At 46.8% G+C, this 23,024-nt stretch overlaps 4 protein-coding genes across 18 annotated transcripts in view; 1 reads left to right on the forward strand and 3 right to left on the reverse strand.

Moving 5' to 3' along the window:
* Positions 1-24: 24 nt before the first annotated feature.
* uba5 (ubiquitin-like modifier activating enzyme 5) lies at positions 25-2,736 on the forward strand. Its single transcript, XM_003968030.3, has 12 exons — positions 25-345; positions 484-529; positions 668-757; positions 846-955; positions 1,037-1,123; positions 1,198-1,282; positions 1,368-1,472; positions 1,552-1,679; positions 1,765-1,900; positions 1,987-2,062; positions 2,156-2,262; positions 2,382-2,736. Exons 1-12 carry the CDS (start codon positions 182-184, stop codon positions 2,457-2,459), a joined length of 1,212 nt encoding a protein of 403 aa, XP_003968079.2. The 5' UTR covers positions 25-181; the 3' UTR covers positions 2,460-2,736.
* A 473-nt stretch (positions 2,737-3,209) lies between these two features.
* Positions 3,210-10,347, reverse strand: nphp3 (nephronophthisis 3). 2 transcript variants are annotated; one of them, XM_029842460.1, is made up of 27 exons: positions 9,979-10,347; positions 9,432-9,805; positions 9,239-9,364; positions 9,003-9,153; positions 8,768-8,920; positions 8,552-8,685; positions 8,219-8,379; positions 7,998-8,154; positions 7,738-7,812; positions 7,493-7,663; positions 7,317-7,420; positions 7,123-7,237; positions 6,888-7,031; positions 6,708-6,805; positions 6,536-6,638; positions 6,376-6,458; positions 5,932-6,232; positions 5,748-5,842; positions 5,551-5,673; positions 5,283-5,472; positions 4,943-5,184; positions 4,800-4,875; positions 4,597-4,724; positions 4,271-4,511; positions 4,060-4,185; positions 3,871-3,986; positions 3,210-3,799 (listed from the first exon to the last, which is right to left on the reverse strand). In XM_029842460.1, the coding sequence occupies exons 2-27, from the start codon at positions 9,753-9,755 to the stop codon at positions 3,631-3,633; spliced, it is 3,906 nt and encodes a 1,301-aa protein (XP_029698320.1). In that variant the 5' UTR covers positions 9,756-9,805; positions 9,979-10,347; the 3' UTR covers positions 3,210-3,630. The 2 variants fall into 2 exon arrangements, with proteins under 2 accessions (XP_029698320.1, XP_029698319.1); XM_029842459.1 differs by having other exon boundaries at positions 5,932-6,235.
* Positions 10,348-10,471: 124 nt separating this feature from the next.
* LOC101070593 (uracil nucleotide/cysteinyl leukotriene receptor) lies at positions 10,472-12,131 on the reverse strand. The gene is made up of 2 exons (XM_003968040.3): positions 12,000-12,131; positions 10,472-11,582 (listed from the first exon to the last, which is right to left on the reverse strand). The coding sequence occupies exon 2, from the start codon at positions 11,562-11,564 to the stop codon at positions 10,680-10,682; it is 885 nt and encodes a 294-aa protein (XP_003968089.2). The 5' UTR covers positions 11,565-11,582; positions 12,000-12,131; the 3' UTR covers positions 10,472-10,679.
* Positions 12,132-12,148: 17 nt separating this feature from the next.
* Positions 12,149-23,024, reverse strand: part of kiaa1217 (KIAA1217 ortholog) — a 72,731-nt gene continuing 61,855 nt past the window's right edge. For 11 of the 14 annotated variants that reach the window (XM_029842451.1, XM_029842448.1, XM_029842450.1 and 8 more), the window contains 13 exons: positions 22,201-22,340; positions 21,915-22,090; positions 20,565-20,695; positions 20,221-20,368; positions 19,190-19,691; positions 18,893-19,088; positions 18,523-18,818; positions 18,273-18,428; positions 17,933-18,055; positions 16,942-17,022; positions 15,337-16,842; positions 14,601-14,732; positions 12,149-13,703 (listed from right to left, as the gene is read on the reverse strand). In XM_029842451.1, coding sequence (XP_029698311.1) covers positions 13,173-13,703; positions 14,601-14,732; positions 15,337-16,842; positions 16,942-17,022; positions 17,933-18,055; positions 18,273-18,428; positions 18,523-18,818; positions 18,893-19,088; positions 19,190-19,691; positions 20,221-20,368; positions 20,565-20,695; positions 21,915-22,090; positions 22,201-22,340 — 4,118 coding nt within the window. In that variant the 3' untranslated portion in view covers positions 12,149-13,172. The remainder of the gene's footprint in view (positions 13,704-14,600; positions 14,733-15,336; positions 16,843-16,941; positions 17,023-17,932; positions 18,056-18,272; positions 18,429-18,522; positions 18,819-18,892; positions 19,089-19,189; positions 19,692-20,220; positions 20,369-20,564; positions 20,696-21,914; positions 22,091-22,200; positions 22,341-23,024) is intronic. The other 3 variants (XM_029842453.1, XM_029842447.1, XM_029842458.1) reach the window with 3 other exon arrangements.

The raw sequence follows: 23,024 nt of genomic DNA on the forward strand, positions 1-23,024 counted from the left end.
CGTTTGAGGTTTTTGTCGTTTTCTGCACGGAAGATGTTTAAGGTGACACACGGCCAGACAGCTGATTGGACTAGTGAAGACGTGTACTAAGAAGACTTCAGCTTCCAATATAAGTCATTTTTATTGTTCATTTTGAGCTCATCGTATTGTTTACATTGTTTCTTGGGACATCATTTCTGAAATGGCGACAGTTGAGGAGCTGAAGCTGCGGGTGCGAGAATTAGAGAATGAATTAATAAAGTGTAAGCAGAAACAGTGCGCCATGGAAGATGCGCAAAGCCTGGAACTTCACAGACCTAAAATTGAGAAAATGAGCGCAGAAGTTGTGGATTCCAATCCTTACAGGTGACTTTTGCATTTGATTTTTTTCCCCTGTGAATGTATTTTGACAGATTGTAACAGAAAGGGCTACGCCTTCATCCCATATGTTAGTATTGCACTGATTCAAGCTAATCTTAAATGCTTTCAATGTTTTCATTGCAGTCGCCTGATGGCTCTAAAGAGAATGGGCATCGTGGATGATTATGAGGTACTTTTCCCTACAAGTGTCAGCTGATTTACTGCACACCTAATTTTGCAGCCAATAGTAGACATTCCCTGTCAGTGATGCCTTATTTACATGATTTAGAATACTAAAGAATGTGTACTCACCTTTGTATTTTAACAGAAAATCAGGACATTCGCAGTGGCTGTGGTTGGTGTTGGGGGGGTTGGTAGTGTGACAGCTGAAATGCTCACCAGATGTGGTATCGGTAAGGTAATACAACCTTTTTCTTTATTTTTACAGGATTCATGTTGTGCTTTACAGCATCTGCTTTAATATTCTTTATGCCTGTGCATCACAGTTGCTCCTCTTTGACTATGATAAAGTGGAGCTGGCCAACATGAACAGGCTGTTCTTCCAGCCTCACCAGGCAGGCCTCAGCAAAGTGGAAGCAGCAGAACACACTCTAAGGTATTCCGAAATCCCGTAAATTTTCATTTTTCAACAAACTACCGTAGAAGGATTTGTTCATATCTCAAATTATCTCAACAGAAACATCAACCCAGATGTGTCGTTTGAGACCCACAACTACAACATCACCACGATGGAAAACTTTACGCATTTTATGGATCGCATTAGGTGGACATTTCATCTTCAGCAGCATTTGTATTTCACTGATGCAGGACCTTAAACAAAATATTCTGTCTTTCCAGGCATGGAGGAATGGAAGAAGGAAAGCCGGTGGATTTAGTCCTGAGCTGTGTGGACAACTTTGAAGCCCGAATGGCCATTAATAAAGTATGTGCTCCAGTAACACACAAAAAATACCCAGGTGTGTGTGATACTCTTGCTGGTTGTAATCCTTTTGTTGTGTGGTGATCAGGCCTGTAATGAGCTGGGTCAGATCTGGATGGAGTCTGGTGTCAGCGAGAACGCTGTGTCAGGACACATTCAGCTCATCATTCCTGGAGAGACGGCGTGCTTCGCTGTATGTCCCCGCGGCAGAAATATTTTGTGTCGCCACCGCGGTTTTGCACCTACAAACTGTTCCTCTCCTCCTCTGCTAGTGCGCTCCACCTTTGGTGGTGGCGGCGAACATTGACGAGAAGACCCTGAAACGAGAGGGTGTGTGTGCTGCCAGCTTACCGACAACGATGGGCGTGGTTGCTGGCATCCTGGTGCAAAATGTCCTCAAGTAAGTTCAAATGTCGCCAGTAAAACCCTCAACTTGTAAAGTTTTCAAGCTGTGGTCAGGTTAGTGATGGCTCTTTGTCTTCCAGGTATCTGTTAAAGTTTGGGACCGTCAGTTATTATCTGGGCTACAACGCCATGCAGGACTTCTTCCCCACCATGGCCATGAAGGCCAACCCCCAGTGTAATGACCGCCACTGCAGGGAACAACAGGAGGAGTACAAGGTGGGCTGGTCGTTGATAATCAGACTCTCTGGTGATGAGTCGCCATGTGTGGAAGCCATTGTGTACATTTATGGGTTTTTCTGTAGAAAAGAGAAGCAGAATGTCCAAAAGTCGAGGTTGTACAGGAAGAAGAGGAGGTGGTGCATGAGGACAACGAATGGGGTGAGCCACAAATAACAAGGCCGGCGATCCATATCAGACCAGTTTATAATGGGACACCACTTATTACCCTCTTTGTGGGCACCTTAACTGCAGGTATTGAACTTGTGTCCGAGGTGACTGACGCAGAGTTACAGGCCGCTACAGGCGACAGACCGGAACTGCCAGAAGGAATCACTGTGGCTTACACCATTCCAGCAGAGGTCAGGGTGGCTCAACACATCACAGCATCACAAGTGTTGACTAGTTTCTATCATAGAGATTTACAAATGCACTTATGGTTTGATAAGTGAGTTGCCTCTGTTTTGTGTGTTTGAACCAGAGTTCACCAAGCGGCGACACAGTGGAGGACACCGAACAGAGCCTGGAGGAGCTGATGGCTCGGATGAAAAAGTTGTAGATGTATCGTTGATCTCTGATAAGACCATCCTACCGTTTTCTTTTCTTTAACATGGATTCTCACAAATATGTGATAGGTATTCATTTCACAGCTAACGCAAAGAAATACATAAAAAGTGATCCCCGTAGTCTTTCATTGAAACCAGAAAATATGGCCATGGAATTGGAAATAAGTGTATTTTCTACAGTTTATCATCTAACGTGCTGAGCATTACATTCTGCTTTAAGAAAAATGTCCACAGTAAGGCTTGTCCCAATAAAATATTTATTACACTGGATAAAATCCTCATTATTGATATCTAAAGTCATCCTGCACAGGTTTTACACATTGCTACTTGAATATATAAGAATACATTTGTGATTAAATATGGTTCATTTACATTCAAGTACAAAACAACCCTCATGTTAAGTAGCACCCATCACGCTTTTAGGAAATCTGTAGCTCATTAAAAAACCTCAAGAAATGCATTTAGGTTGGATTAAACACTAATGATCTCGATGCCTTTCCTGTCACTATAATATTTATCACTATATTACATAGAAGAGAAAATGCATAGAGTATAATGACTGTTGTAACACTTTAAATCCTTTAAATCCTAAAGGCGTCATTGGTTCATTCACCTTTTTTGTTGCGATTTGAGAGACGAGGGAGCATAAATGTAAACTTGAGTTTAAGGCACAAAAAAAAAAAGATTTTAACTTAATACTCTGAACATGATTAAACTAGAAATAATAGAAATACTTTTTTTGTAAATATGCAGCTTTCACAGATAAGGCAGATGTATTTGACCAAACATACACACCACCATCAACCAGAAACTGTAACAGGCTAAAAATGGAGGAGCGTTGAGGTCAGTGGTGGATGCGCCAGGGTAAACGACCCTGAAAGAAATCTTTTTACAAAAATCAAATATCAGGTCAGGTGTGAAATATAAGATCTTCCTTCTTTAATAACTGTATTGATGGATATCCAAGCATCAATTTTGGCTTTGTTAACCCGATCCATGGTGTTTCGTGGTATATGCTCTGCATCCTCTAAACACAGATTGTAAACAATACTTGGTTCAAGTTTAAGTACCTTCCTTCACTGACTTGGATAAAACAACATGGTTTGATGCTTTTTGCTTAGAGCCGTTAGGGCAGCTTTTGTCCTGTTTTGACGCTGAAACAGGTCACCTCGGGGCGGGTGGAAGGGGAGCAGGCACTCTCAGGCTGAACGTGTCCCCGCTAGAGGAGTGTCGCGAGGGGGCGTTTCCACACACCAATGACGGCTCGGCCTCCTTTATCTCCATCGCACGCTTGTAAAGCTCCGCTGCCTTCTCAAAGTCGCCCTCCTCGTAGCTGTTTGAAAGGTAAAAAAAAGTATGAACACCCAACATTTGCCACAGAATTTTCTGATTTTAGTACTGTACCTTAGAACAGCCAGATTCTTTAGGGTCTCTCCAACCCGCAGGTGTGAACGCCCCAAGCTGTCCTCATAGACTTTAAGTGCTCGTTCATAAAGAGGCAAAGCGTCACTGTGCTTTTTCTGCATCGACAAATCAACAGTTATAAGCAGCTAACAGACATGTCAATCAAAAGTGTGAGGTGAGCATTCTCACCAGCTGGCAGTAGATGACGGCCAGGTTGACCAGAGCCGTGGCCACGCTGGGATGTTTTGGTCCGAAGCTTTTTTCCCTGATCTCCAGCGATAGCTCGTACAGAGGTGCAGCCTTTTCCAGCTTCCCCTGCACATCACATACGATGTGAACAAAAACATTAACCGTTCCACAGACCACCGACCGAAGGGTGATCACAGACCAGGGGTCTTACTCTGCGCTTGTAGAGCATGGCCAGGTGTTTGAGGGTGTACGCCAGCGACGGGTGGTCAGGGGACAAGGCTCTCTTCCGAATGTCGAGTGCCTTCTCGTACATGTCTTCAGCCGTCTCGTATTCCCTCCTCTCCGTGTGCAGTGCAGCCAGGTTGTTGAGGGACTGCGCACAGTCTGGATGATCTGGACCAAGAACGCGCTGACGCATTTCCAGAGAGCGACTTAAGAACACCTTGGCGGCGCTGGAGAGAACAAGAGTTGCCATTTTAGATGTGCTGAGGGCGACTCTGCCATGATCCATGCCTGTTGTGAACAGGGTGGCCTTACTCCAGGTTGTTCTGAAGGTAGTACAGGACACCCAGTTCATTAAATGTCTTTGCACAGTCTGCTGAGTCTTTCCCCAGGGTCAGCTCCTCCAGCTGCAGCGCTCTGCGCCTCAGCAAGCTGAAGCCGTACTGAAGGGATTAGACGTGTACAGTAAAGCTGACAGGTTACAGCGAATCATGTGGGTATCTGTGAAATTTGGGTACCATGTGGCCTTTCTGGCGGGCGGTCTTCTGTCGGATCTTCACTGCCCTCTTTCTGAGTTTGTCCGCCTGTTCGAATCTGATAGTGAAGTAATCCGTTGACTACACTGTCACTGACACGCGCACAAGGACAGAGTAATGCTCACTTGTTTTGTTTCTGATACAGCATGGCGAGGGACTCCAGCTCTCGTGCCACGCTGCCGTGCTCGGCTCCATAGGCGTTCTCACTGATCTCCAGGGCCTGTTTGTACAGCTGCTCGGCGTTGCCGTACTTCTTCCACTGAACGTAGACCCCGGCCAGTTGGTGAAGGGAGCGAGCGACGCTGGGGTGGTCAGGGTCTAAAGCCGTCTCTCTGATCTCAAGAGACCGTTGTAGGGGGGCTACAGCCTATACAAAAGGCAGAATAACTCAGCGCAGGTATGAGGCAGGAATTGCAGATAAAACTTCTTCAAAAAAGGAGGAAGAATAAAAGATTACACTGGTACCTGGCTGGGGAGGCCAAGGTCCTTGAGGAACCTTCCCAGGGTCTCGTAGAGGTTTGCCAGCTTGGTCATGCCGTCTTGACTTTCACAGCTGTTCTCATACCGTTTAAGGGAATCGAAGTATTCACTGGCCATGGAGTTTTTGTCTTTACCCACGTACTGCCAATAGGTGAGCAGCTCAGAGAAGTGACCCCTACAATAGGATGACAACAGCTCAGTATAACAACAATGCAGCAGTTTTTTTCACCTATAGCAGCCGTGAGTTCCACACCTCTTGTAAAGATTCTGGGAGACAAAGAGGTTGAGGAGGCTGAGCTGCAGTTTGGTCCGGTCCTCCTGCTGCTGCAGCAGCCAGGGGAGCTCATCTGCAACACGCCAGGTCACACGGTCCTGGCTACGCACAGCACAAACCCACTTAATGAACAGTTCTTCTCACATTTGATATTAAGGTAGACCCCTCTCGACCACCTGAGTTGCTGGCTGAAGTATCGTATGAGTTTCTCTCGATAAGCAGCAGAGTTGATGCCTCCGTTTAGGAACTCCGACCTCACGGCCTCCCAAGCCTGGCGGAAAAAACCCAAATATGGTCAAACATGTTGACCCTGAGGGGGACAATGACACGTAACGGTCAACAGCGGGAGGGGGGTGTGACCTGTAAGTGTTGAAACCTGATGAGCCCACAGCGGAGGGTTACGACACAAACTCTGGTCAGGCGGTGCAGCAGAGACGACAGGAGCGGCGGCTCCATTTCTGGGAAAAGATCTAGTACCTCTGACTCGCTGACTCCATTGTGGCTGGCGCAGATGAGGCACAACACCTCTTTCATAATGTGCCGCTCTCTGTCTGTGTGCAGCGAGTTAAGCGTCAGCTTCAGGGCCTGGCGGTAGAGCGACATGGTGTCCTGGCACGTCAGACTCTGCTCCAGGCTCTTCTCTAACGTACAACAGGATGAACTGCTGCCAGTGATAAAATATAATGAGTGGACACAGCCGCAGAACCCAAGATGCACCAGTTATAGATATTTGGGCTGGAGCGCTACAGCCTTTTAGACAACAATAACAACACCTTAGTGAAAAAAGGTAACCAGGCAGCTGACCTGATGATCATCCGCGCCATGAGTGTGACATACAATGCGTTACAGGTGGATGCAGAGCGGCAGTGCCGTTCCAGTTTTTTCTCCTGAAAGGTGACAACAATGGATTCAATAAACTTGAATAATTTGACTGTGCTTAAATGTGAGGGTGAGATGGACTGACCTGCTCTTTGGTGAATTTTACATCCACGCTCTGGCACTCAGCATTAACGACACTTCGAACCTCTCTGGGACTCAGGGGGTCCAAGTGAAGTGTGGGCCACAACCTAAATAAACAGTCTCTGATTTAGAGATAACAATATCTGTGGGAGCATACGCCCAAAATTTTGTCCCACCTCCAAGCTTGAGGACACGTCTCAACATTGACGGACACCACCACTCTGACATTGACAGGGAGGGGGTCGATAAGCCACTTCATGTGTCGTTCTGCTTGCTGTAAAAATAGCAAAGTAGCAAAGTTAATGCAGGGAAATGAAACATGTCTTATATTTTATTGAAAAAGGAAGTATGTGTACATGTATTTGGTCAATGGAGTCAATTATAATTATGATGTTTCCCTGATGGCGCGCTGACAATCTTTCCAACCAGCGTGGGAACTCCTCCAAGATCTTACTGGGCTCCATTGACAAACCAGATATGGACCAGAAATGCTGCAGGAGCTGTAGAGGCAGACAGATGCAAGCAAAACCCAATTTCTCAGCAACTTTGTCACAAAGGGGTCGATGGAAAGGCAGAGGGGCCAGACCTTACTTTGACTGTGAGGCGTTTGATTATTAAAACTGGCTCTGAACTTGTGGAAAATGGACGACCAACGAAATGATACAGGAACAAGGTGTTGGGGGACAGCTTCTGCTGCTGCTCAATCCTGAAAATCGATGGATAGTTTAACCATTAAAACCTATTTTAAAAAAATAGGGTTTCGTCCTTATTTATGGCTTTCTTACCATTTGGAGAGGAGGAGAGACTTTCCTGAACCTGGACCTCCAGACACCAGCAAAGGAGGAGTGGGAGGAGGAGCAGCTATCATGTCATTCAGCCGATCTATATACTGCATCAGAGAAAGAGTGAAGAACAAATAAGGAGGCTGGAAGACAACACTTCAACCAAGTTGTGGATTTACCTTCTGAAAGCCTAACTGGGAGGTGGTGCTGTTGCAGGCCTGCTGGTAGGACTCGATTTGTTCCTGCTCGTCATGCACGTCCCAAAGGACATCTCCAGAGTCTTCTTCACATCCTTCCTCTAACCCACAGTCCTTGGAGTCAATGTCTGCACTTTCAAGGCAGAGTAACTCCTACACGATGAAGGACAGCTTCATACATTTCAAACCATTAAAACCATCATACGCCTGCATTCGACTGTCTTTACCTGTTTGATAACTTTCTCCAGCTGACAGCGAATCAGCTCGGCCCCCACTTCTGCTGAGCCCCTGTGATCCACCACCTGAGATAATATTCAAAACACAACAAGCAGTGTGTGACATCAGCCAACCAGGAACATGCAGAAAAACCCAGTTTAAGCTGTGGTTATACTGTGGTGGGATCAGAGGATCACGAAGAGTGGAAAGCAGATGCTTGGGGAGCATTGACAATAAATGAGAGTGGTCTGTGTAAATTCACACAACAAACCTTAATTTTTGCTGCCTTGTCCGCAGCATTGACCCTCTCCAGCAGTTGTCTGGTGGGTCCAGTCAAACTGTGATCTGCATCAGTCTTGAGGTACAGCACTAGTGGATGGCCGTCAGGATTCTTCACAAAAGCCTCCTCGCAATCCTCCACCACAGAGCTACGGGAAAAAAGTTACTTTAAAGAAGTAATGTATTTTAACTTGATGCATGGCGGCATCTCACCTTGTGGCGGTAGATTTGAGAAGAAGCACACACACGGAGCTCTTTTCAATCTCCTGCTTGCGCTCCGCACCATAGGAGGCGGCGTTCTCCTCCGGAAAGTAGATGTTCAGGTAAAAATGGCCGAGACTCTCACACATTCTCCGTAACACAGGAGAGTGTTTCTGGAATTCAATCAATCAAGCGACTCCTTATTAGTATGGCACTTTAAATACACCTTGACACTGGAGCTAAAACCTTTAGGTCTAAAACAATAAAATAAGGTAAAAGACAGATCTGAAGGATTTAGGGTAAATTAAGACATAATCTCAAAGTCTGACTCATTTTTGGACCAACCTTCATGAAAATGTCCACCTCGGCTTTGGTCTCCTGGGTAAAGATCAGGTAGCAGCGTACCGTGTTGCTCCACAAGGCCTGAGGCACATGGGGGGACACCTGAAGTAGACTTGCAACGGCAGCATCCCAGTCATCTGGGGCAAGCACGGACAGGAATCCTCATCGTGAACGACAAGACAGGATGAGATTTCTGCGATACTATACGGACTCCCTTACCTCTGCTCACGTTTGCAAAGGGTCCTTCTACATCTATCAAACTGTGTGCAAACTCGGGCCCCCTGAAGGTCTGTTGCAGCTGCATCATACTCCCCATAGACGGCTCACTTCCCAGCACTCCGCCAGACCAATACTCACACGGCGTCCCTGCGGCTTCAGTGAAATCAATGGATAGATTTTTTTTTTTTTTAATTGAAGGCAATGGGTGACTAAAAAAAGGAAAAGGCGGATTTACCAGTGACGGTGGTGTGGTTGTCATCAGAGTCGGAATCGCTGAGGTCATAGATCTGGATCCCTTGAGCCTGCAACTGTTGCAATTTTGCCTCCAAATCTCTCTTGGCTCGTAGGAGATCTTGAATTTCCTTTTCTTTTGTCTCTCTGAAAATCTGCGCAGTTCAGCGGGTGGGTTAGGAGTGACGCACAGTCAGCGGAGCACACCACACAGTACAACACAAGTGACGCTGCTTTAACCTTAAACTGGCGTTTCACTTTGTCCCTGTCATGTTCAAAGGTCGCGGCCCTCTCCATTGCCTGGTACTTTGCCTCGAGAGCGCTCTCCTTTTCCCTCAGGATCTTCTGGTAGGTCTTTTGCAGAGCCTGTTTCACATTAAAGATGAAGAGGAGTGTCTTATCACAATAACACATGCAGATTCTAGAATCCCACCTGCAGCTCAGCCCTCAGCCTCTTGTTCTCCTCATCCAATTTTGCTTCTTTCTTCTGCATGGATAAGATCTCATTGTTCTTGCTGACGCGGAAGATTTCATACTCTTTCCGCAGCCTCTCGTACTCAGCAGCATACTCCAGATCCACGGATCCAGTGGATTTAAAACTGGCCCCGATCACCCGTGGTCCTCTGCGGAAGGAGCTGCGCAGGAGCCGGGCTTTGGGTTTAACTTCCACCGGGATTTCACAGGCTTCCCCTCCATCGCCTCCGTATCCATCCTCGATCACCTCTCCTGGGCTAACCAGAGACGACGCGGTGCCCATGGTGGCAGCTAAAAATCATAACTCCCCTTCTTGACTGTCCATTGTTGCTCCTGCACGATGACAGAAATACCACAGATGCCTGACGACAACTAATAGAGACTTTTTATTAGCCACACTATTTCTCTGTCCCGTTTAAGTGTTTTTGCAATGTTTTTCAAACGCTAATCTGACTTTTTACTGTGTCCAGTGATAGCCAAGAAGCTAACTTCCGGGAGTTTCTCACCAGGTTTGTAGTTGCCGGACATCTGTGTCAAACATCTGTTCAATACGCTTAGCGTAAGATTTACTGACGTAAAAACTGACACATGAAAGTTCGTCCTTAATTTAGTTTGGCCAGACTGGAAAAAATGACAATTTTAGATAAAACATGAAGCTGTGAAAAAACAAAAGTTGCTCATGGCCGCTTCCCTTCAGAGCTTCTTCCGTGCTACCTTGGTAACAAGTAGAAAGTACGGGTACTCACACGTGTCAAAAAGGGTGAGCTTAAATCGTTTTTTAAAAAGGAATAGGTATTTTAAATATTTTTATATTTTTGTGATATTCTGTGTTCTGGAGGGACTTTGACCTTTGAGCTCAAAGAAAGTCACAAGAGGTGGAGAAATTACATTCTTGTTTCTGCTGTAATGAGTAAAATTTTCAGACCCAAGTATGTTGGCAAGTAAAGCTGCTCAAGGGTCAGATTTCATTCTAATAATTTTGTACCTTAAAATAAATAGGGAGCATGAAAGAAAGTTTTATTGCCACTCATTAATATTGTTGCACCCTGGCTGAAAACACATTTACATTATAAGTCAATATATTGAAAAGCTTAACACCACATGCAATTGCAATTTTACAGCTGTCAGAAATTAAAACAACACGGTAATATAGTAACAGCATGAGTAAAAATGGTTTTGATTATGTTCCTTATTGACCAGCTTGTCTTTATTTGACTATCAACTGAAGCAGTTTTTCCCTGTAACCACGGTTCATGAAGAAATACATCACAGGATCCAGTATCGCACTGACGCAGGTGAGTGCAGATGTGACCCGGTTGGCCCTTCCCAGCAGCACTTGTCTTGCGGCGGTCATGTGGCCCTGCATGTGGTTGGTGATGTACATAACTCTGCTCACATGGTACGGCACAAATGCAAAGAGGAAGTTCATCATGATGAGGATGATCATTGCTTTAGCTTTGTCTTTCACCGTCTGCTGCTTAATCATCCTGAGTTTCACCAGAATCAGTATGTAGGAGACCGCTATAGTGGCGAGAGGGATGATGAACGCAACTAGAGTGGAAAGCAGAGCCATCGGTGACGTCTTCTCCAAGTAAAGATGATAACAGGTGCCAGTAGAGTTGATGGACACATTTTCCCCAGAGATAAGCTTAGGACTCATACCGACCGTAACTACCACCCAGAGCACGATCGCGACCACCTTTGCGTACACAGATTTTCGAACTGACTGGGATTTTATAGGCAGCACCACAGCTAAACACCTGTCCAGGCTGATGAAGCTCATCAGGTACAAGCTGCAGTACATGTTCAGGTAGAAGAGGAAACCTGCTAGTCGGCAGACAATTTTTCCAAAAGGCCAGTGGCCGTCAGAGAGGTGGTAAACTATCCGCATCGGCAAAATAAGGATGTAGAAGATGTCTGCGATGGCGAGTTGCCGCAGGAAGATGTCAGATGGCGACGTGCTGTCGTGGTGATAGAAGGTCCAGAGGGCCAAGGTGTTTCCAGGCACGGCTAAGACGAAAATCAGGGTGTAAAATGTAGAATATATCATATTCCCGCTGTGGGAGTCAAATTCCTCCTCGGTGATGTTCATTTTTCCAGGATTGTCAGCCTGATGTAGAAGAGTTGAAAGTAACTACAACAGCAGATCTGACACATTATTAATCATGTTACTGAATGTCATACTGAAACTAAATGGTCAGCCTGATGAGTGAGTGATCGGCCTGGTGGTAAATCCGGTGTAAAAGAGGAAATAGCCTTGAAAGTGTGATTTTAAGGTGTGAAACTAAATTTAGACTTACATTTAAAAACGAGTTTAAAAAAAAGTCAAATAGTGCACTGAAGCAGTGGAGTAATTTAAATTATTCAAAAAATAATTTAATAACAAAAATCTGCTGCCAAGAGTTTTTAGACAGCTCCTGCGACACATCTTTGATTTGGCAATCAGCTTTTAAGCTCGCTGATTCCTAAAAATTGTTCAAAAACTAAAATAAATACCAAAATATGACATGTGATGTTGATTTCTTACCCGTAATTGCAGCAACACGGTGCCAGGTCAGTAGCTGGAGTAGACAACGAGAGCTGTAAACTGTGCATCTTTATTCACACCCACATTCATCTCAACAGGAACTAACAGAAATAGGACAAAAAAAAAAAAAAATCCACAGAGGCACCGTGAAGTAAAAGCATGCAAATCTTTATTTTTGCTACTCCAACACAGTTTTGTCTTCACCACATCTTTTAGAGCATGATTTAAAGCTTTACAAAATAAAAACCGAGAGAAACCAGATATTTACAAGAATTGGATTTGTGCAAACAGAACTCTTCTTTTACACCACTCTCCTAAAGGATTTGAAAGGCATGCATACAAACAGACTTTGGCATGTTAAAAAAAACTACTTATTCTTTTATTAGAAGCATCTATGTACACATAGGACTCATCACTTTTTTAGTACAGTTTATATTTAGACAACAACACATTAACTTAACAAACTTGCCTACACTCATGAAAGATCCCCTAAAACCTGTGACTGGGTTAGGCCTGAAGTAAGTTATACAACAACTTTGGCAAATAGGCACACTAAATCAATCCAAACCTTTAAAGAGCTGTAAAATAAAATGACACTTCATCCGGGTGACAAAATACTCATAGAAAATAGAACTTAACCATGAATCCCCTCTAAAATGCGTGCGAACTTTGCGTTGACGCCGATAAAAGGCATTTACAGGGGCTGCGCTGAATGCCTCTGAACATAAGAAATATAGAAGATTAAATATACTATGGTTATTTAACATCTGGTTTGAAAAATAAAACACTTTTTACATGGTACTTTGTGATTGTACATCAACTCTATATTCCCTATTCGAAGCTACAGCAAGAAAAATAGATCTTAAACGTCACCGGTCCTCCACTACAAAGTGGTAAAACTACATTGTAATCTTTTTTTTTTTTTAGTTCCATTATAAAAGTTTTTTGTCAGAACATCTACCTTCAAGAAATAAAAGAAAACCGGAACACCACATACTGTTATTTCAGAGATGAACGCGCAAACGGTGTGAAAATGCCAGTGTCGAATGGAAAATAAAACGAATCGTGGGAGTGCACCGCGTAATAAAGAAAAACATTCAAAAACACATCAAAAGCAATAGTAATATTTTTTTAAATGACCAGGTGTACCTGCAAGAGGGGCAAATGTGGGAGCTAGGCAGCGTCCTTAGCTGCTGTGGCTGTTGGGATGCAGGATTTGCCGCTGCTGCCGTTGTGCGACCTGTAGCTGGTGAAGCTGGGGGTGTGAATGGTGCGGATGCTCTTTCCACCTTGGCCCAAAGGTGTGGGCGACAGAGGGGAGGGGGAGGAGGAGGAGGTGGAAGAGGAGGAGGAGGAGGAGGAGGAGGAGAATGAAGAGGAGCAGTGCACTCGACCGTTCTGAGTCTGTGAGGAAAACGAGAGAGCTTTACCGCTGTGCTGGAGGGGCGTGGGGAGTTTGAGGGATCCGTTAGACAGGGAGGGGATGTGGGAGGAGGGCAGGGAGCTGGAACGAGGGGTGTGAGAGGACTTTGTCACAGAGGAGGAGGAAGAGGAAGTATTAATAGGATTAGTAGCATCTGAGTTTTGTACAGACTGGGAGCTGCTTTTAGTAGAGCTAGGATAAAAAGCAGGGATTTTAGAAACGGGAACAGTAGGGGAAGAAGTTTTATGATCCCCTCCCACTCTTTTAGCACTTCCGTTAGCCTGCGAACAGAGATGCCAACAAAGATACTGGTTGTCACAAAGAAAATCAAACACATATAAAAGGAGATGAGGTTAAAGAAACTGCACAAAAAAACCAAAACAAAACCCTGTATGTTAACACACAGAAACACGCTACGATTACACAATGAAATACTGCTAAAGACACAAATAAGAGACACCCAAAATGAGCGGAGAAGCGAAAAGACACAGCAAACGACAGAAACGTGAGCGAGAGACGGTGTGGCAGGGTGGGGGGGGGCGCATTAGACGGCCTTGTGAACAGACAAGAGCAGAAAAGAAACAGGATCCAGAGCGTGGACAGAAACTGGTTAGAGGAGTGAGAGCAGGCAGGGGCAACATGGGCCAACCCGCACCGAGGGAGCGGGCCGCCTCGAGGGGCGGCGGGGATCAATTAGCATTAGGGAGCTTTGCAGCAGCGTCGGCATTAAGCGGGGGGGGGGGGGGGTGAGCAGCGAAGGTGCGCAGCTGAAAATGTCAGTCAGCTTAACGTGAAGCGTCCTGAGGACCGGGAACCGAGCCGTGATGGAAACCGGAGACGTGCTGACAACGTGTGACCACAGGGCGGGGACTCCATTGTTCCAATTTTTTTTTTTTTAAACTTTAGTCACCAACACAGAGAAGACCGTGAGCAGTGTGGACATGCAGAAGCATACAGTACAGTGATGTTATGGGGGTAACAGTCAAGAGTCAAACATGCCTTCAGAGCCACAGTCGTCGCCGCGGCGACGTTCATTTTCTCATAAACACTTTAAATCCCACAGCATCGGTCATCTTCCCCACATTACATGCCTGATATTTTCACTCCCTGCGTGTGTGTGTGTGGATTTTTTTTTATCTCCCCCTGTAGTCTCTGTTGAGGCCCTAGAGTAAAACTACCTGTCGGAACTGCCTTTGAGCATCCTGCAGTTTTTGCTGTTTTCCTGCTTTGTCAGTAGTACCCGGCGCCTGCCTGGCCTTCGCAGACAAAGGGACGGGCATCCGACTAGTGGGGGAAGCAACACTGGCATTCTGCAAGGGGATCCAAACGAAAAAACAAAGAAATAAAACAAAAGGAAGGGGAGAGAAGACACACACCATTGTAGAAAGTATGAAAAATCAAGGCACTGAAAGGTCCTGGCTTAACAGCTGATTTAACAGTGAGAGTGTCATGCACCTCTGTCAGACCCGAAACAGAGTGTACACAGAAGGACATGCAATCAGAGGCCTCAGAGCCTAATCATCATGGGGGGGAAGGGGGTCCTTGATGATGAATGGGCCGCTTGCCGAAAACATCAGAGTTTTAGCAACCGGCTGAAAGAGGAGGACTGTAGCTGGGAACCCGAGAAAGTGCCCCCTAACAATCATGTCGCCATGATTTCACCCAGCGGAGACGTCCCCAACACTTCCAAGCACCTGCAGAGGGGATTATTTGGTGATCTCAGTGGTTAGGTTTGGGGGTGAAAGTAGCACGGAAAAGACCCAAAGCCGCCAAGAGGAGCTAGAGAGAGACCTGCTGCACAGTGCTGGGGGCACTGGGGATAGTGGGAGTGGTGGTAGTAGTAGTAGGGATGACTACAGGGCGAGGAAGGAGCTGAGGTTTAATCTTCCTCTGGAAGGAATGTTTGCTGGGTACCTTTGGGCCTGATACTCTGGACTTGGGGAGAGAGGAGGACCTCCTCACCCCCGCTCCTTCTGAACTTTTCCCATTCTCTGCTTTGGGTTCCTCTGCGACGGCCCGCTCGACCGGCGAGCGAGGCCCCATCTCGCTGATAGTGGTTTCCAGTTGTTTGATGGTCTGCTCCAGGCTGTCCAGGGTCTTGTAGGTGTTTTTACGGATCTCGTTTGTCCTACAGACGGAGTCGGAGTTCTGTCTGTTTAGTGCTGACGGGCCTGGCGCCTTGGGGGTGTCCACGGCGGGCTTCGAAGTCGCGATTTCAAATCTCTTGGCCTCTTTGTGCTGCCTGATCGTACCATCGTATTCCTCCTCGTCTTCATAGACGACCACCTGTAGGGTCTTCTTCCCCGACTTGGTTCCGGTACGGATCGCCTGTGTCAGTGCCGCCAGCTGCTTTTTGGGGAACTTAAACTTGAACTTCTTCTTCCCGTCCTGTTTGGCGTCGCCGGAGGACTCCAAGTTCACGCCGCTGTCGGAGTTGGAAGAGGAAGACGAGGATGACACGCTGGCACGGTCCGAAGCTGCCTGCGAGGGACCAACCCTCTTCCCGTCCACCACAACCATTTCTCCAGGTTTCCCCTGCGGTCCGCCCGTCCGGTCGGTGTCGGACTCCTCGCTCTCCTCCTCGATGCGCTCCTCCGACAGCATCCTGTCCAGCTCCTCCTCGCATTCGAAGATGGTGGAGAGGCGCTTGTAGGCTGAGCGGATGTCCATGGGCTCATCGAAAATGATTATGACCGGCTTTTTGTTCGCGCCGTTGTCCTGCGGCACGTTGGGGTCCGCCGGGTCCCCCCGGGTGGGGGAGGCGCTTCCAACGGTGACCGTCTGGACCCTGCCTTTCTTGGCATTGACCAGTTCCTGGTACTCACCACAGGACAAGGCCTGAACTTTGGTGTTGGTGATCATGAAGGCTATGTTATCGGGAGGAGGAGGCGCCTCTTCTCCAGGTAAATCAGGACTCAGGCTGGCCTCGTCATCACCCTCAGGGGGAGATTTGGGGACCATCTCTTCACTTTTAGGCACTTTCAGTGGAGGGAGGTGGGGTTTGGACACCTCTGTGCCAGCAGTGGTGGCTGAAACTGGTGCAGGCTCTGGCATGATGGTTTTAGGGGAGAGCTGCATCTGGATGACTCTGCCCTTCTTTTCAGTGTTAATCTTGTTGAGGATTTCTCCCTTCTCCATTTCCGCACTGGTCTTCAAGGACCCGGAACGCTTCAGATGTTTCCTGGGAAGTTTGAACCCTTTGAGTCCGGTGGGTTTAGGCGATATGGGCGGAGGTGATTTGGGGGGCGGAGACAGTGGCGGCTGCTGCTGCTGCTGCTGCTGGCTTGGAGAATTGTCATTAAAAGTGACATTTGACACCTGTGATGAAGTCTGGGCGGGCTCTCGGCGTTCGGGGGTTTCCTCCGATCCCAGCGCTGGCGGCTGCTCTTTAGGAATCTGGCCAGTCACATAGTAAATGATCTGAGGGAAGAAGACGTAGGCGTTTCACATCCGCCGAATGGAGAGCTTAAATTAGACATCAAATATCAAAGTAAAGAGATAAATCAGAGTGATACACACCCCCTGGCTCTGCCGTACAGTAGTATTTCCGTTTTCATCAGTGACTGGTTCTTTATCCTCCCGACTGGGTTCTGAACCCTGCTAGAACAGCGTACGGAGGGAACACTATTACCCTGCAACCGGTGTGTAAAGCTGCTGCAAACCAACTGAAAGTTTAGACATATCATTGCCGTAACGACGATGTTAAACTCTAAATTTGTCCCTTTTTTCCCCCCTTTCATGTTTATTTTGATCTCATTACTTAAAATTCTTTAAGATTAAATCGACTTTTAATTAGCTTTAGCATCCCTGTCAAAATTAGCGAGAATATTACTGTACAATAGTAACACCAGACCCAGCTGTAAAAAAAAAAGTCAAAATTTTAAATTGCATTACATGTGATTGTTATTTAATATTTAAATGTACAGGGTCGTGCTGGTTATGAAAAGGTTAAGGCTGGGGAAGCGAAGAGAAAGAGGACAGCGATCCCTCAGTGAAACATGAGCGGTGAAGAGCATGCAAAGTGGTCAGAGCGACCCCTAGCGAACCAAGTCTGCAAAAACCGGTTGTGTCGAGAAAGACTTTTACCGGAATTAGTTGTTTAATGAAAGCGCAATTGTGCAGCGAGTCCGAACAAAACCGCGTGATTGAAGAAAGACAAGAGATCTGGCTGTTAAAACAGTGCCGAAGTCTTTATTGATTTGGAAAAAGGAAAGCCATTAAAACACCCCGATCCAGTGAAGAGAGATCTTTTCAGAGACTTGGTGTCGTGCAGACTTAATCCGGAAAGTGTCGAGCTGTGGAGTCCAGCAGCACGACATTGAGGAGGGAAGGAAACGGAGGCAGCAGAGGAAAGGTGCTTTGTTTTGTTTTGTTTTTCAGGCAGCTGTTAAAGGGTTTCTCTCAAAGCAAGGGCGCAGCGGCTGTTGTTAGGTCACAGCCGGGGACGGGGTCAGGCAGTCGGAAGAGGCAGGCGGTTAGCGCGGTGGCTGTAGGAGGATGCAGGTTTTACCTTTTTCTCTTTGAGGGGCAATGAGGACCCTGATCTGAGCTCTCTGATTTGCGGTTCAACGCGAGTGGTGGGTTCTACTGAGTTTTCTACCCCCGCCTCCTTCACCGCGCACTTCTGGAACACCTGAACAGCGGAGAGAAGGCGATGGGCGAAAGGAGGAAAAGGCTTTTGAGGCCAGAGGCGGCTCGATTGTCTTCCTTCTTTGTCTCACGGACAGTGAACGTGACATAGGGGGGGGGTTGGGAAGTTGGCAAGGTGGTGACCATATGGAGAGTGTTACATTTGGACAAAGTTACACCTTTGGGGGCTTTATGTGTATGTGTGTCGGTGCTTGTCTAACCTGGAGCTCCGCCATGATCTTGTCCCCGTCATCCTCCTCTTCTCCAGCGGCTGAGGACACCACGGGGGGAGGGGTGGCCGGCTTCGGCTTGGTCTCTGGCGGAACCTTGGTGGGCTTCGCTTTGGGAGTGGGGGGTGAGGCATCGTCGTCGCCTTCCTGTTAGGATTTATTAAAGGAAAGGCATTTTCCCCCCCGATCGCAGAGGTAGAATATTGACAAGAATCCTTCGGACAAATCACCGGAGACCGACCTGAGAGGAGACCGACTCTTTCCTGTTGATGTAGACCACCTCCCCGGAGCGCGTAGTGGTCATGCCTGAGCCGGAGCCGGGGAAGATTTTCCTCGGAGGTGGCGGCGGCGGGGACTTGTTGGGCTTTTCGCACTCTTGTTTGCTCAGGCTGTCGGCAGGTGACGGCCTGGGGACACTCCTGGAGGGTCTCTCCAGCACAGGTTTGGCTGGCTTCTCCAGCACGGGCTTTGGGAATTTCTCAGGCCCCTTCTTGGATGATGTGTCAGACGGAGGCTCCGTCTGGGGCTTTTCAGTCCCTAAAAACAACCGATATAGCACCAAGACTCAGACTGCGTTTTAGTCCTTTGATTTTGGGCTTTTTGATTTGTACCTGAAGGCGACTCTGCTGAGTCCTGCGTGCTAGCTTGTTCTGCAGCAGCCGGAGCTCCTGCTGAGCGGCCTTCAACCTCCAGACTGGGAATACCCTTCATCATGTTGGCCTGAGCCTCTTCCAAGATCTTCTCAAACTCTTTCCCATCATAATGACCCATGTTCTGCCTCTTCTCGTCCCACTCCTTCTCTGCTGCCTAAAATATTAAAAGAACACAGAGTTAGTAATGTGTTTTCTAATTATAATAGGGGGAAGTAGAATTTACTCCTGTGACCAGAGCAGGTCAAAATATCATACCTCTATGGACATAACTCTTTTCTTGCTCTTGTCTGGGGAGTTCTGGAGCTCTTCTATCACAAGATCCTGCTTGGTCCCATTTCCATTATTCGCCGAGTTCCTCCGTGTTTTCTTGCATTGTGCAGGACTTGCAGGATCAACAGCTGCTGTCTTGGGAGACTCGCGGCCTTGGCTTTTACCGGGGTTGGGACTCGGTGCGTTCGTGGGGCTCGGGGTCAGCGGCGGGCTGGACCGAACAGTCAAGGCTGCAGACTGCTGGGACTGCTGAATGTGGACCGGAGAGCTCTGAACGTGATGGATCACCACCGGGGAGGAGGGCATCACCTCTGATTTAATGGTGGAACTCTGTGGTTCGAGGGGGGCTGACGTGGGGCCGGGCTGGGTTGATACTGGCAGGGTATTCCCAGGGGATTCACTGGATGGTGGTGAGGGTGAAGGGCTGTGGCTTACTGGTACATTAGCAACCAGATCAGGGCATTTCTGAGATCCCTCAGTAGCACATCTGCAAGAAGGGGGAACAACATACAATACAATAATGCTGAAATGGTTTAAAAAGAAATTAAAACTAGAGATAATTATTATTAGAATATATTATAATAACGGCACAGTCGAGAAACAGCCACTAGATGGTGCTTTGTGCCTTTAAAGTTGGCAGAATTTGAAAAAGGCAGTTTTCAAAAGGGAATTAGGATTTTGTTCATATTAGCACCCGCTAATTAACAGTCATTAAAAAAATCTGTACTGTGTTTTAAGTGGCAAGAGTGAGAGAAAAGTTGAATGTCTGTGACACATTAAAATGGAAATGAGGCTTTGAAATGTCCTCGAAATGAATTCGCTCCTCGGTCGAGGGAAGGCGACGCACGCCACACTCCCCTGTCCACGCAGAATGACCTCATCACTGCGAAGAAGGCCTGGCAGTGTACGGTAATCAAAGGTTCAATCTCACACTCTGCTGGAGTGCTTTCTGTTATCATCTCAGAGTCTCATACACCAGCGTCGCCCTTTACATTATCTCGACTGTATCGGTCTACCTTCTCAGGCTGCCGAGTGTGTCCGTCAGGCTCTTCACCCGTTTCAGCATGCTGTCCAGTTTATGAGGCTCCTCCTTCAGGAACTTTACAGCCTCCACTTCCACCCTGAGCACAGCGCGCATTCGGGTTTGCAGGGCTGGAAACTCTCCTGAGAAAGACCCAGCCATCATTTCAAGCACAGCATTTCTGACCAAACTAACATTTCAAATAGTTATAGTTAAAATATGCGAGCCGTTGACAGGACAGTAGAATATTTGTACGTGATCAATGCTGAAAAGAGAGTTTTTGTTGCAATAGGTGGAGTATTATGGTTCCCAGTATAGGATAACTTTTTACTGTCTCACCTTTTAGCCCCGCCAGAGACTCTCCCACCTTCCTCAGTGTTACGGCCCCTTCCTCCACGTCCTTCAGGGTCACTGCTCTGTTAGTTGTGGCTGAGTCTTTCTGCAGCGTGACTACATACTGCTCCAACTCACTGCAGGCATAAAGATGAAAATCCAATGCTTTCACAAACAATCCTAATAACATTAGTAGAATATAATAGAAAATTATGGTGAATTATGGTGAAAAAACGAGTACTTTTCATTCTTAGAACAAAGTTTTACAGAATCGAGATTTCGCTCTACTCCTCACAGCCACCAGGGGGCAGAGTTCAGTCGTTTTCATAAAGCTTGCAGTGGCACAGAACTTGAAAAGAGATTAGACTTTGACACATCAAAAAAAGAAATGTCCCATAATTAAGTCTTACCATAAATATTTCAACCATGCAGCCCATTTTTTCCGCGTCTATATTAGATTAGATCTCAACCTCAACCACATTTATTTGCACATTCACTGCTGGCTTATACACATGGGAGCTGCTCCCTTTGCTCGCAAATCACAGGCAGCCAAGTGCACGACAACAAATCCATCTCCTCCATATGGTGATGTGTCAAATGATAATATTCTCTTTATTATGATTAAAGAGGTGCCCTAGATACAGTGAAAAAGGCAAGAGGGGTTCAATGTCTTAAATGTTTTGCCCTTCTCTGTTAGGAATGAAGACGGGGAATTCCAGCTAAGGAGAAAGGCAGCGCCTCCCACAAACAGAAATAGATAAAGTTCATTTCCATATTTTGCTTGTCATTGAAACGCTCTGATAAAGTGTTTGTGACACACGCAGCGGCTCTAGCGCAAAGTATGAATCCTCCTTCTTTTGGAGATATGATTCAAAATCTTCTCTTGCAGATCCAAATGAGTTCATTTAGACGACTCACAAATTCAAACTGCGCCTGGATTCTGAGGTCAAAGGTCATTTTAGCCCACCGACTTCAACTGGTTTGCCTTCAAATCGAGGAAGAAAAGTTGCAAAATCACTTTATTACATGCTCAAAACAGCCTGTAAACATGCAAGCTGCTACTCCGTATAAGACCAGGAGTAAGTTTGCTGCCATTGTTGTTTCTGAGCCGCGGCTGCTTGTTTGGCTGCATGAATCTGTAGGATTTGGTGGGTGTTGGCTTGTCAGACTTGAGTGAAAAGCTTAGGTGTGGTGATAAAAAAAATTGGGGATTTCCTATAAACGGAAGCACCTTTCCTTAAACGCACGGGCGCCGGCTGTACTTTATCTCCTCTGCGCCAGGCTCCGTGAAAAGAGCAGAAATCCCACACAATAATCCAATCATAAATGCAGGTAACCGAATCCACCGATTCTCACCTGAGCTGTGCGAGAACATGCTCCTCCAGGCTCAAATACTTGTGCCGGTCCTCCTCTACCACAGCTCTCTGCCTCTGAACGGGGTCTTCCAGACCCCGCATGGCCTCTGCCAGTTTACCGCTGATTTCCTGCTCTGCGCGCTTCAGCTGGACTCGCAGCGCCTCCTGGTTCTGGAGCTGAGGGGGACAGCAGGAATCAGGCGTTAGTGTGACCAGAGGACCCCAATACAGAGCTGTAAAAGGTACCGACACGCTCTAAAGTGCAGTCACGGAGAAGCGGGTCTTGCCTGAATCTGTCTCATTTGATGGAGCTGCATCCTGAGGTCAGAAACGTTCTTCCTGAACTGCAGGAGGTTGACTCTCAGAGGAGCCGAGCTTGTGCCTTTAGGGCCCGGGTTGGTCTTGGGAGCCAGGATCGGGGAACCGCCTGGCAGGAAAGCAGACGCCTGTTTAATATGCATTCTACAGTTGTTACAGAAACACCAGGAACAGCCTAATTGTGATTTACATGCACGTGCTGGACCAAATCTGCAGCCATATTTCCTCTATCAGCACACATATGGTCTGGCTTAGTGTTCTTTAAAGTTCAGTAATAAAGGCTCCAACGCACAAATATACCAGCACTCTCTGCAGCTTCATCTACTAACTTCATTATCCCAGCAGCTGGCGGAGGAGAGATGATTGAAACCATGGAAACCGCGAGAGCTCAAATTTGTAGCTTGTGTACGCTTCCCTAAACAGTTTAAATACTTTCAAAAACTCAACACTGCTTTTTGACTCTGGTGACCTTTTATTTTCACCTGAAAATCAGAATCGGAGCATTTTAAACAGCTTCTTCTTGATTCTTCAGCCGTTTCACTTAATTATGAACAACGACCATCGTGAATTGAACGGACTTCTGAGGACGTGGGAAGCTGTCCTTTTACATGCGAGTGTAATGGGAACCTCACAACAGTTCAAGGAACGTTCAGCGAGCATGCTAAGCCCCAGCTCGCCATCTCTCAAGACAAACCTTTGTTTTCCTAATCCCAAAACCTTTCTGACACGGTCCTTGACAGCTGCCTAGACCTGAAGTACAGGTTAGAAGGGATGCTGACGGCGGTGTTTCGGG

This window comes from Takifugu rubripes, chromosome 10 (genome assembly GCF_901000725.2).
Source record: "Takifugu rubripes chromosome 10, fTakRub1.2, whole genome shotgun sequence".
Classification (NCBI taxonomy): domain Eukaryota; kingdom Metazoa; phylum Chordata; class Actinopteri; order Tetraodontiformes; family Tetraodontidae; genus Takifugu; species Takifugu rubripes.